This window comes from Rattus rattus, chromosome 9 (assembly GCF_011064425.1).
Source record: "Rattus rattus isolate New Zealand chromosome 9, Rrattus_CSIRO_v1, whole genome shotgun sequence".
NCBI lineage: Eukaryota > Metazoa > Chordata > Mammalia > Rodentia > Muridae > Rattus > Rattus rattus.
The window spans coordinates 68,027,674-68,040,866 of NC_046162.1; the positions used below are offsets into that span (position 1 = coordinate 68,027,674).

General features: G+C 46.4%; 2 protein-coding genes across 3 annotated transcripts in view; one reads left to right on the top strand and one right to left on the bottom strand.

Moving 5' to 3' along the window:
- The window catches only part of Unk (unk zinc finger), a 31,295-nt gene extending 29,948 nt beyond the window's left edge, over positions 1–1,347 (bottom strand). Inside the window, exon 1 of one of the 2 annotated variants that reach the window (XM_032912578.1) lies at positions 1,062–1,347. In XM_032912578.1, the coding sequence (XP_032768469.1) occupies positions 1,062–1,165 (104 nt within the window). In that variant the 5' untranslated portion in view covers positions 1,166–1,347. The remainder of the gene's footprint in view (positions 1–1,061) is intronic. The other variant, XM_032912577.1, reaches the window with a different exon arrangement.
- Positions 1,348–8,199: 6,852 nt separating this feature from the next.
- LOC116909029 (histone H3.3A) lies at positions 8,200–10,459 on the top strand. The gene is made up of 4 exons (XM_032912508.1): positions 8,200–8,336; positions 8,733–8,870; positions 8,979–9,132; positions 9,220–10,459. Exons 2-4 carry the CDS (start codon positions 8,743–8,745, stop codon positions 9,346–9,348), a joined length of 411 nt encoding a protein of 136 aa, XP_032768399.1. The 5' UTR covers positions 8,200–8,336; positions 8,733–8,742; the 3' UTR covers positions 9,349–10,459.
- Positions 10,460–13,193: the final 2,734 nt, after the last annotated feature.

Sequence of the window (13,193 nt, forward strand, 5' to 3'; positions counted from 1 at the left end):
GAAAGGTTAACCTGAGTTACACAGCAGTGACATTTGAATGTTGTCAGCCAACATCAGAGTCACTCAAAGAAACCAATACATTTTCTATAACCAAGGTTCCCCAGTCCCATCTCCCAAAAGGGTCAAGCCAAAGCTCCTCCTGCCTGACTTAGTTCTCAGTATTTTCAAAAGATGCTTCCTGCTCCCGGCTTAAGTGTTGATCAACTCTCAGGTTCTGAAATTTCCACGGGTTGGGATCTCCTAAACAGGCACATCATTCGGGCACCCAATGGGGGATAAGAGGCACTCCTGGCACATCAGGGAACGGAAACCAACACCATTGTACAAGAGGAACCACACCATTGGCCTTTGTCTCACAGAACCTAGGCTTTCCGTGACATGACAGCCACGAAGATAGGGACCTAAGCTTGTACAACATGCAGCTTTTCCATTTGACACTCTCATTTACGCCAGCTATACGAGGCTCCCTCGCTTGCCAGATTCTCAAGGGGCCTGCAATCATTTACACCCCGGATGTCGCTGACTCAAGCTGGAGAGTACTGCCTGATTCCGTGTCTGCACGTTTGACTGGCTAAGGGAATTCAAGCAGGGTGGATTATCCTCGTGGACAATCTAACGGGCCTTAGATACAAAAAGATCTCCGGTGCACAGAGTCTCCTCCCAGGACTTCAAGCAAACTCATTTCTAGACACGTCTAGTGCTGGCTGGTAGAGAATTAGACTTGTCACGTCGTGGACCTATATCACTCCCAAACAGCCTGCTACTGTGGTTTTATGTCTGAGGAACAGTCAGGCCTTCAAGGCCTACCCTGAGAAGTGTAGATTCGGGACCCGAGCTCCTGCCTTTCCAACTCGGGAGGCTGGGACCGAGTTTCCCGCCCCACTGCCCCACCAGAGGTTGGTGACAGTTGAAGGAAGCTGGGACCGGCCCCAGCAGGTTGGAACCGGTCTGGGCCGAGCTGGAGGAAGGGGGGGGAACAGCCTCGCGCTCTCCCTGCGCGCGTGACTCACGCTGGCCGCTGACGTCAGGCGTGCGCGCGCGGCGGGGGGGGCTCTACGTACGTGTAGTGCTGCGGTTTCTCGGGCTGTGCCTGCAGCACCTGAGCGGTAGCGGCCGGGGGCGCCGAGGAAGCTGCCGAGCCGCCGGGCCCGGGGCCCTTCGACATGGTCCTGTCTTCCTGCCTCTTCGCCGCTCCCCTTTTATTATTCAGTCTGCGCGGTCCGCGCCGAAGACCCACAGCGCCTGCGCCGCGCCACGAGAACGTGAAGACCCCCCGCACGGCAGCAAAGGTTGCTGGGAGTTGTGGTCCTCCTTTCGGGTGAAATTTTACCGTTGGCACAGCGTCGCTGCTAAAGTGCAAGACCACAATACCCAGAGATCTTTGCGGACGGTGTCCCGGATGCTGAGGATCCGCGATGCCTTGTGGTAATTGTAGTCTAGTCACTCTTAATATTACTAGCGCGTTTTCAGTGTGGTCAGAGGTGAACTCTACCTTGAAACTGGACCCTCCGGAGGGCAAGGAATCAGTTAGGGAGGCCTGAAACGATTCCACGGAGAATGTGCCAAATGTAATTACAGTGCCAACAGTGAAGTAATTGCCTCCGTACCAGTACAGTTGGTACCGTTTCTAAAGTCAGCCTAGAGCATTACCTCCAAGCAAGCAAGCTAGTCAGCCAACACCTTCGTAATATAGTAGTGACCTGTATATCAACAGAAAGTATGCGGGCTAGCAGACAATTTGAGGAAGCTTTGTTTTGTTTTGTTTTTATTAAAAAAAAAAAAAAAGCTACAACACACCATATTGTTCCCGGGCTTCATTAACATTTACCAACCCTGAAACCTGGAACCCCTCCATCCACTTGGGCTCCTGAACTCAGTGATTGGCCCAAATACCTTGTTTCCAGTAGGTTAAGGTCCAAGGCAGAACTTAATCTCTATCTAGAGTAGTCTCTTAGGTAAATTGGTATATTGTTGAGAAGCATCGTGATAGACTCTATTAGAAGGGCCAGGGGCTGAGTAAAAAAATGAGTTATAGTCCACTCTGGTTCCCTTTTCTGGAAAAATCTTCTTTGTTCCGGAAAAATACAAGGCAATTGCCTCACATTTAGGCATTTGGTTTTCTGAAATGATTTCTACAAGCTGGATATAGCGGTACATACCTGAAGGAGGAAAATCACAAGTTCCAGGCCAAGCTAGGCTACATATTAAAACCCTATCCCAAAAAACAACACGGTGGCACATGTCTCAATCCCAGCACACAGGAAGCAAAAGAATGTGGACCTCTGAGTTCAAATGGTATACGGCGGTAGTTCTAGGTCAGCCAGAGCTACTCTTTGTCTAAAAACCCCAACAAGAACAACAAAACGGTAGGAGGGAGATGCATAGGGGTAAAAACGCTCGCTTTGTGAGTCTGGAAACCTAAGTTGGATCCCTGGGACTGATGTACAGGTGGAAGGAGAGAACCCACGCCACGAAGTTGTCCTCTGACCTCCACATAGGTCCACCCTGCCCTCTCATACACACACCATGCACACAGAAGCAATAATAAAGTGTCCATCACAGATGTTCTACTTCCTACTGGGCCTTGTTGTCGATCTTCAGTCTGTGTCAAATTCTTTTTTTTTTTTTTTTCTTTTTTTCAGAGCTGGGGACCGAACCCAGGGCCTTGCGCTAAATTCTTTATTTTTAATTTTTGGTTTGTGTAGGATCTTCCTTATGCAGCCCCAGCAGACTCCAGGCGTGCACCACCACACCTAGTCAAATCCATTGTCTTCAAAACCCCTACTGTTTTGTTAAATGAGATCGCGATAGTTTATAATTGCCTCATTAAAGAAACGCAACCGGGCTGGGGAGTAACCGTTGGTGTAAGCGAGCCTGAAGCTGGAGCTGAGTCTTCAGCAGCAAATAGATGGGTGTAGGGTCACTCTCTATCAATTCCAGCACTAAAGGGGGGGGGAGCGGCAGGATCAGGAATCTCAAATCATCTCAGCTATAATGAACCTGAGGCTAGGGCAAGACCCTGGTTGGGGGAGGGGAGGGGTGGCGGGGAGAGACCCACTGAGTAGGCTCAGGGCTAAAGGTACTTGCTACCAGGCCTGAGATCTCAGTTTGATGCCCAGTGCGGTGGGAGAAGAGACCAGGCTCCATATTTGTACTGTGGCACAAATAAATAAGCAAAATATAATTTTAAGACCCTTTTTTTTTTTTCTTTTTTTTCCAGAGCTGGGGACCGAACCCAGGGCCTTGAGCTTGCTAGGCAAGTGCTCTACCACTGAGCTAAATCCCCAACCCCTTAAGACCCTTTTTAATCCAGGCAGTGGTAGTTCATTCCTTTAATCCCAGTGCTCAGGAGGCAGAGGCAAGTAGATCTCTGGGTTCCAGGCCAGCCTGATCTACAAAGTGAGTTCCAAGACAGGCAAAATTACAGAGAAACCTTGTCTTAAGAAACCAAAATCAATAAATAAGCAAATAAATAAATGTTCTTTTTAAAAAAATGAAGCTGGCGGGGCTGGAGAGATGGCTCAGCGGTTAAGAGCACCGACTGTTCTTCCAGAGGTCCTGAGTTCAATTCCCAGCAACCACATGGTGGCTCACAACCATCTGTAAAGAGATCCAATGCCCTCTTCTGGTGGGTCTGAGGACAGCTACAGTGTACTTATATATATAATAAATGAATAAATCTTTAAAAAAAAAAAAAAAAAAATGAAGCTGGGTGTAGTTGTTGGCGCATACCTTTAATCTTAGCACTTGGACACAGAAGACGTGGATCCCTGAGTTTGAGGTCAGCCTGGTCTACATAGCAAGTTCCAGGATAGCCAAATACCAGTGAGATCCTCTCTCAAAGACAAAAGGGGAGGGGAGACGCTCATTTCGGATAACCTTAAGGTTGAGTGAGGGTGGGGTAAATGGAAATTGTTAGTTTTTGATCTGGTTCTGTGAAACCTCTCACTGGAAGCCGATCTGTCAGCTTGCAAAGCCGACAAACCGGTCTTCCCTAAACGGGCTAAGTCAACTGTTTTGCCACTAGAGGTAACTGAAGACGAACAATTGCATAAGGACAAATAGAAATGAACGGCTTCTTCTTACGGCGAAATCCAAGGAATCAATTTAGATGCTGTCCCTTGGAATCCCCAGGTGTGAAGTCACTGCAGAACCCTCATCTCATAGATTTAATTTTTAATGATAAGAGTTTATATCAGGAGCACGTACTGTATAATTAGAAGATGATATCATCCAAATTACTTAATTTCCTGGAGAGGAAATCGAAACCTGGGAAAGTTAGGCAACTTGCAGAAAGTCACTCGGCAAGTTCACAAGGAACAGGGACAGGACAAAAACAGGACAGCAGCCCAGACGGTGCTGTGCTTCCTGCCGCTCTGACGCAGTGGTGCCTTGGGATCAGGCCCAGGACCTCACCTCAGCACCTCAGGCAAGTGCACCCAGCTCAGGACCCACCCCTTGGTTGTCAGATGTTGATCACACTGTACTTTCAGCTCCTCCCCTTTCCCTTGCTGCTCCCGCTCCCATTGGTCAATTCAGGAAAGAAAAAACAAAACAAAACTGTAACTCTCAACGGATGGATTGATGTGCTTCTCTAGTCTCTCCTAGATGGATGAGTTAATCACACCCTCACCTTGTTCTTTCCTGTATCAGGCTTTAGATTTCCTTTGAAAAGTAATAAAGCCTAGAGAAAAATAGCTGGGTAAAATTTTTCCACAAATGCATGTGATCCTAGCACTAAAGCAGAGGCAGGAGGATTGCCACAAATTGAAGACCATCCTGGACTACTTGTGTGGGAGCCAGGCATAAGAGTCAGATGGAGCACTGTGAGTCCAGCCATCATAGTGGTGAAGGGAAAAAGAAGAGGTTGGAGGGGAAGGGAGAGGAAAGAAAGGAGGAAGGAAGGAAGGAAGGAAGGAAGGAAGGAAGGAAGGAAGGAAGGAAGGAAGGCAGGCAGGCAGGCAGGTGTGGTAGCACAGGCCTTTAATCACAGCATTCAGAGACAGGCGATCCCTGAGTCTGAGGCCAGCCTGGTCTGCTGAGCTAGTTCCAGTACAGGCAGTGTTACACAGAGAAACCCTGTAGATGGATGGATGGATGGATGGATGGATGGATGGATGGACAGAAGTCAACCTGAGCTACTCGAACCCTATCTCCAAGAACAATAACAAATTAGGTATAATAGAGCTGTATGGTACTTGTTAAGAGAACTCCAGAGCCAAGTGTGGTGGATCTCACAATCTCACCCCTCAGAGACTGAGGCAGGAGGATAGCCACAAGATTAAGGCATACTGGCATACATAATGATGCTCAGGGTACCCTGGGCTACTGAGCGAGACACACAGGAGCAGGCACATGGCCTCACTTACCCATCTGAAATCCCAGTACTCTGGAGACAAAAGCAGTATCTCTCTTGGCAACGTGGGGGGTTCCGGGCCAATCCGACCTAATTAAGGAGACCCAGTCTGAAAAACTCATGGAATCAGCAACTAAGCGCTCGCTCAGCTAGGACTAAGCTCGGGAGCATTACCAAAAGAAATCGCCTAAATGTTTAAAACTTTGGGAGGAATTATCATGTCAGAGACTGCATCCAAGATGCCTCTTCCTTCTTTTCAAACCATGCATTTTCTATGCCACTAATACTGCTACACGTTGACCTTAGGGCCAGCTGTAGCACCGGAGACCCTGTCACACAACTGATTCTTGAGATTCGCCTCGTCAAATATTCAGCTGTTCCTACCATGAAACAAGTTAACTCGAGAGCTGACAGCATTCCATCCTGCGAGCTTCCGAAGAGGACATGCACTGTCTTCTTTTGTGAACAGGGTTTCACTATATAGACCAGGCTGGCTTTGAACCCACAAAGATGCCTCTGCCCATGGAATGCTGGCGTCGAAAGCCTCCTTCCAATGAAGACCCCCCAACAAGCACGAGTTACAGATCTGTGGGAAATGTGTTCTCCACTGTGTTAACACACATACGACCTTAGCTGTGACTCCTCTTTCTAGAGTCATCATGGTTTTCACATATGTCTGGTTATGGCAGTGCCCTTGGGTGCCTGAGACAAGATGGTGATATAAGGCCAGCCTGGGTTACAAGTGAAGATTAAGTCTTAAATAAACCAATCAATAATTACATGTGGTGGTCACATCTGTAAGTCCTGCACTTAAAACCACCAAGGCAGGAAGATGGGGACTTGCCGGCAGCCTGTCCTGATCTTCTGGGCTTTGACTGGTAATCCTTAAGCTTGCTTTGGTGTCTTATATTTGATTATTTTAGTATACTGAAGACAGTTCAGTAAGCAAGAGTAAAGACTGGGATTTTTTTTTTCTGAGACAGGGTTTCTCTATGCAACCCTAGCTATCCTGGAACTTGTTCTGTTGACCAGGCTGGCCTCAAACTGGAGGATCTGCCTTGGAGCCCTGACACTTTCCCAACCCCAATCCCTCCCCCAAGAGTGATATCTTTAATAATGCTGGAGACATACATGGTGGCTCACAACCAACCATAAATCCAATGCCCTATTCTGACTTCTGTGGGCACCAGGCAAAACATTCATACACATAAAATAAATAAATCTAGCTGGGCATGATGGCATACACCTTCAATCCCAGCATTCGGGAGGTAGAAACAGGCGAAACCCTACATTTTAGGCCAGCCTGGTCTACAGAGTAAGTTCCAGGACAGCCAAAGCTACACAGAGAAATCCTGTTTACAAAATACAAAACAAAACAATCTAAAATATTAGTGTTACTAAAATCTGTCAGGTTTTTGTCAGAAATAATAATTAGCAAATATTACACGAGGAAACCCACTCTTTAAATTTTCTTCTTATGGACATGATACCCTCTTGGGATTGTTGCCTCTCCCGGTGTATTTATTTCAGGCAGTTGAATTAAATAGTTCGAGGAATATACAATCAGGTAATCACTACTACTTTGGTTGGTTTTTTTTTTTTTTAGACAGAATCTCACTAAGTAGCTCTGGCTGTTCTGTAATTCCTATGTAAACCAGGCTGGCCCCAAAGTCACCTGCCTCTGTCTCCAGGTTGCTGGCATTAAAGAAATGTGTGTGCCATCATGCCCAACAACTTCTTATTAACTCTAAGTACGTTGAAATAAAATATTTTGAGATGGCCTGAATTAAACATGCAAAAACATAGGGCTCTGTTGTTTTGTTTTGAGACACGGTCTCACTCTGTGCCATGGATTTGCCTGCCTCCAGAGTGCTGGGAGTAAAGGAAGGATCCCACTTTCTTTTGTATTTTTTCTTATTGAAACAGTGTTTTCCATACCTAGACTGGCTTTTGTATTATGTAGCTATGGATGACCTTGAATTTTGGATGCTGCTTTCATCTCCTAATATTACATGTGAGCACTGGAGAGAAAAAAAAAAACCCAGGATTTATAAAAGTAGGTCTGCTTGGCTTGGAACCCTTCATGTGGATCAAGCTGGCCTCATATTCACAGAAATCTGCTTGCCTCTGAGCCTCCTAAAAGCTGAGATTAAAGGCCTACACCACCACCAAACTCTGAAATAATTTTTTGAATTTTTATTTTGTATCTATTACCCTTCCCCACCAAATAATTGCTCTATGCTTTAAAATGTGTATGTGTTTACAGTGCACAAAACACTATATGCTGTAACATGACTGACTGTATTACATTTCTCACAGTATACTAAACGATCAAAATTACAAAAAGTAAATTATTCAGGGAATAATTGTATTCTGCATTATTATTATTATTATTATTATTATTATTATTATATTTATGCAAAATCTCTGTAAAACGGTCTCTTGCTGTAAGAAAAAATCGTAGACTCTCGCGGGCCCGACTTTCTTTAATTCCAGGAGACTAGTGCAATTCATTTGCATTGACTTTCTATTGTAGAGCTTTGGAACCAAGAGAAGGATCCAAACATAGCTCCATTTTGTCCAATCAGAAGAGCTGCTTAGTGCTAAACTCTGATTCGTCTATTCCTCTTTGCATCCATCCAATCATGAAGCAACTTTAACAGCCAATCAGTGGCCTAAACACTAGCCAATCAGGAAACGAGCCCGAAGTACGGCCTTTGTGTCGGGAGATGTCAGCGCGTCGGCGAAAGCTCCCGCCAATCGAAAAAGTCGTTGGTGTATGCAAATAAGGGTTCTGTGACGCACTGACGCAGCGTGAAGCGTCTCTATAAATATGGAGGCGTCGGGGGGCTTGGAGCGCAGAGCGGTTTGGTCGTTCGTTGGAGGAGCTTCGTCTTGTTCTGCTCTGCGATTGCGGCGCTTGTTCGAGCGCTTACAGCGGCGCGTCGGTCCCAGCAAGGGCCTCAGACTTCGGCTTTGGGTGAGTTCGCGGTTCTGCCGGCGGCTGAAGGCTCCGCGGCTTTGGGGACCCGCGGTCTTAGGCAGCCACGGTCGGAACGGTGAAACAGCCCGGGAGGGCGGGTTGGCCGGGAGGTTGGGTTCCGCCACCACCGTCCTGTCTGCTTCCCGGTGGTGACTCACAGGTCCCGACGCGGGGTTCCCGGCTGCCCGTGGAGCGGGAAGTGGCTCCTCCCCGCGCTCCCCCTCCCGGGGGAGGCCGCCGCTCGGCGCAGCCTGAGTCATTAGGGGAGGGGGAGGAGGCGGCGGCGGCGGCGGCGGCGGCGGCGGCGGCGGCGGCCGCCATCTGCTGCGGCGAGGAGGGGCGCCTGGCAGCGGGAGCCAAGTGACCTGAGCTTGAACGTCGCTTGTCTCGCAGGTGAGAGAAGATGGCCCGAACCAAGCAGACCGCTAGGAAGTCCACCGGAGGGAAAGCCCCCCGCAAACAGCTGGCCACCAAGGCGGCCCGGAAAAGCGCGCCCTCTACTGGCGGGGTGAAGAAACCTCATCGCTACAGGTAGGCAGAGAGCTGGAAACAATGACTTGGCGGCCGCCGTCTTCTGGAGCCGGCGCTATCCCCTCTTCTCCCTGTCCGTTGACGCCCTCCTTTCTCTGGTGACCGCAGGCCCGGGACCGTGGCTCTAAGAGAGATCCGTCGTTACCAGAAATCGACTGAGCTGCTCATCCGGAAGCTACCCTTCCAGAGGTTGGTGAGGGAGATCGCCCAGGATTTCAAAACCGACTTGAGGTTTCAAAGTGCAGCCATCGGTGCCCTTCAGGTAAAGGAACAAAAGGCTTTGGCACTGCGGGCGGCGGCTCGATTGCTCCAGTGGGAGTGTTAATGCTGTGGCTCTTGTCCTCAACAGGAGGCTAGCGAGGCATACCTGGTGGGGTTGTTTGAAGATACCAATCTGTGTGCCATCCACGCCAAGAGAGTCACCATCATGCCCAAAGACATCCAGTTGGCTCGCCGGATACGGGGGGAGAGAGCTTAAGTTGAAGCGATTTTTATGGCATTTTGTAGTAAATTCTGTAAAATACTTTGGTTTAATTTGTGACTTTTTTTGTAAGAAATTGTTTATAATATGTTGCATTTGTACTTAAGTCATTCCATCTTTCACTCAGGATGAATGGAAAGAGTGACTGTTCACAGACCTCAGTGATGTGAGCACTGTGGCTCAGGAGTGACAAGTTGCTAATATGCAGAAGGGATGGGTGATACTTCTTGCTTCTCATGATGCATGTTTCTGTATGTTAATGACTTGTTGGGTAGCTATTAAGGTACTAGAATTGATAAATGTGTACAGGGTCCTTTTGCAATAAAACTGGTTATGACTTGATCCAAGTGTTTAACCATACATCACTGTGATAGAATGTGGGCTTTTTCAAAGGTTGAAGATACAAGTTTTAGCCACAGTGTAACAGTTTCCTTTAAAAAAAAAAAAGTAAACCTGGCAGCTATAGAATACACTATGTGCATTTATAATAGCTATTTTATATATTGTAGTGTTCAACATTTTTAAATTAAATGTTTTACATTCACAAGTGGTGGGGAGTCTTGTCATTAAGGTGTGTGTAATTTAGTCCAGTTGGTATTTCTGACTAGACTGCATTTGTTTTTAACAAAGTAGAAGAATGCTATGCGTATTAAACCTTGCATAAGTCCTCATTCTACCACATGTTCACTAACCCCTGACCCTCTGGCTGGTAACACAAAACACTAACGGGGATTTTCTTTAAGGGCTCTAGAGTAAAACAACAAGCTATTCACACCAGCATCATCTGTTCCTAATCTAGTTAGTGAGCTTTTCATTGTGTTTGGTCTTTACGCCTAGACTGAGTTTGGTTTTGTTTTTAATCTTTAAGGGGGAAAACTGTGCAAGGTTTGCTTTTCCTTGTGGAGTTTACAAACATGGGGGTAAGAGTACAGCTTGAGCTTATTGGACTCTGCCAATGAAGATGGGTTAGGTTACACCTGGTTACTAAACTGGCAAAAAAATCCCTTTTATAGAGATGGCCTTCAAGTGGTTTTTAAAAGTATCCTATTGAAGTTTTTAGGTCAATTATGTATGTTGACTAAATTTACAAATAAACTTGTTTATTCAACTAAGTGTCAAACCTAAATTTGACTATACAAAGCTTTTCATATATCTGATACTAGATCTTAGTTCCAGCTTTTTGCTTGGTGGAAAGGATATTTAACTATAGAAAGCATATGAACAGCCAATATACTAAAAGTGGCATCACTGAATTCATGAATCTGACAAAAATCCATGTTTGTGGTACATGGGTGGGCTTAATACAATACAAAAATAAACGAGTAGGTTTGGATTTTTTCCCCTTGGGGAGTACAGTGTCTCTGTAGCCTTGGTTGTCCTAGAATAACCTCCGTGAAGCAGGTTGGCTTCCAGCTCAAGACCCATCTGCCTTTACCAATGGCGTAACCACTACTTGGTGTGTTTTTTTTTTTTTTTTTTTTTTTACATATATAGTTGATTTTAGCTCCTGTTACTCATGGTTGAGCCCCTTCCAACTACTACTTTTCTGTGTATTTGATGACTCATTGATACACATTGCTAAGGAACTGGAGTGCTAGTATGCATTAGTATGAAAATGGACCTGAGTCTATCAAGCAAAGCATTCTAGTGAAACTATAGTAGCTAAAGAAGTGTAAGGGTTTTTGCACGTATCCCAGACTGGCTGGACATGCTGCCTCAGCCTCCTAAGTACTGGGCATTACAAGGTGTGTGGTGCCTGCCACACCTAGGACTTTAGGGCCCTTTGGATGAGAGTCAAAGTACGGATTTCAATGGACATGATATGGGAAGGAGCAGTGGTATGTCCAGTACAATGACGACAGTTCTGACCACATTGTTCTGTGTCTGAGCTGGGAAGAAGGCAGGCAGCCCTGAGGATTGGCTTGCTGAGTTGCCACTGATAATGGTAACCATGTTTCTGGCTTGGAGTATGTTATTGGAAAGTCCAAAGGCGACTAAACTGCAGCTTGGGCGTAGACAAGCCTGAGCATATTATTTTTGGTCCTAGACAGCTGCCTATACAGGATATCCGTAGACTGGAATCTAATAAAAGGGAAAGTTGAAACTTTCACAAAATGTCCAGGGAAGCTTTGCTCCTGTATGTGCAGTGTAGTTTGAGCCCCTGACCTTGTTAGATAAGCACGCCACCATACATCCCCAGCTGGGAGAGGTTTGCTTTCTGACTGAGCAGGTAGGGAGCACTCGAGTAAGGAGATGGGCTGGTTACAGTATATGGTTTGCCCAGGACAGTGGCAGTTTAGTTTATTCTTTGCCTCTTTAATAGTCATCTTCCTGTATCTGGCAAATATAGTGGAGTAGTAAGCTTTAAATGTAGGGGCAAGTGTCAAAAAAGTGTCTTCATACACACCAGAAGAGGGCATCAGATCCCAATTCAGACGGTTGTGTGTCACCATATGATTACTACGAATTGAACTCAGGACCTAAAGAAGAGTATCAGTGCTCTTAACCACTGAGCCCTCTCCAGCCCTGTCCTTGATTTTATTTTATTTTATTTTATTTTATTTTATTTATTTATTTATTTATTTTGTCCTTTAAATTTGAGCTAGGAATGTTGCCTCAGTGTCTACCAGTAACAGAAAGGGAAGGGGAGGGCTGGAGAGATGGCTCAGCGGTTAAGAGCACCCGACTACTCTTACAGAGGTCCTGAGTTCAATTCCCAGCAACCACATGATGGCTCACAACCATCTGTAAAGAGATCTGATGCCCTCTTCTGGTGTGTCTGAAGACAACTACAGTGTACTTATGAATAATAAATAAATAAATGTTCTATTAAAAAAAAAAAGAAAGAAAAGAAAGGGAAGGGGAAGGGGAGAAAGGGGGAAAAAGAAAGGAAAGGAAGACTGGGTGGGCCTGCCGCTTGTGAGTGAAGATGTTGCCATTGAAAGGTGCAGAAGCTAGGCCTTCCAGCCAAGGACTGGCTTGCTCAGGACTCCCAGTACTTCTTGTCCTCACCCACTCAAACTGATTTGCCAGTGGCTGGCCTAGATGAGGTACCAGCAGCAGGACAAGTCCCAAGAGTGGCCAGTTAAGAGCAAGCCATGCCCTTAGCCAGATGTCTGCCTCTTCCTGGATTCCTTGAAAACACTTCATTGCCTGGTGGAGGGCATCCAAACTTAATCTGAAGATCTGGAACTAGGTAGAGGGGTAGAGGGAGGAACATGGTGGCAGGACATAGCTGTTAGTTAGACAAGAAAGAAACCCATGGTCTGGCCCTTCCATTTTGCCTCACTACAGATTTAACTCACTGAGCAGGGCTGATTCTGGCCTTTCTGCAGCTGGGCATAAGAACCTAGAATATCCACTTTGGGTACTCAGTCCTTTCCCTTATCTCATGAACCCTTCAGGTAAGAATATTTGTCACCTCACTAAATGAAACAGTTCATTTCTCTTTCTGCACCTTCCTTGGGGTCCTCATTCCTTCCCTCCTACCATCACTCCAGTGGTGGTTAAACCGTCATTGGGTCCCTTTAGGGAGATGTCACCCCTATGAACCACTCCATCTGTCTGGGCTGACTTGTGGTCAACATTTGGGTGTAAACAATTCCTTAAAGCGACTGTCCCATGGCCAAAGTTAGGACAAAAAGACAACCCAAATCTGTAGCACTGTGGAGAAAAACTGAGGCTGGGTTTTGCTTTTTCCAGTTCAAGACAGGGTGTCTCTGCGTAGCCCTGGTTGTCCTGGAACTCACTCTGTAGACCAGGCTGGCCTTAAAGTCAAAGATCTGCCTGTTGCCATCTCCTAAGTGCTGAGATTAAAGGCATACACCACCGCCACCTGGCTT

Coding starts and splice junctions, on each gene's coding strand:
- LOC116909029 (XM_032912508.1), top strand. CDS start 8,743: ATGGCCCGAACCAAGCAGACCGCTAGGAAGTCCACCGGAGGGAAAGCC. Junction 8,871..8,978: donor AAGAAACCTCATCGCTACAG/GTAGGCAGAGAG, acceptor TGGTGACCGCAG/GCCCGGGACCGTGGCTCTAA. Junction 9,133..9,219: donor CAGCCATCGGTGCCCTTCAG/GTAAAGGAACAA, acceptor TGTCCTCAACAG/GAGGCTAGCGAGGCATACCT.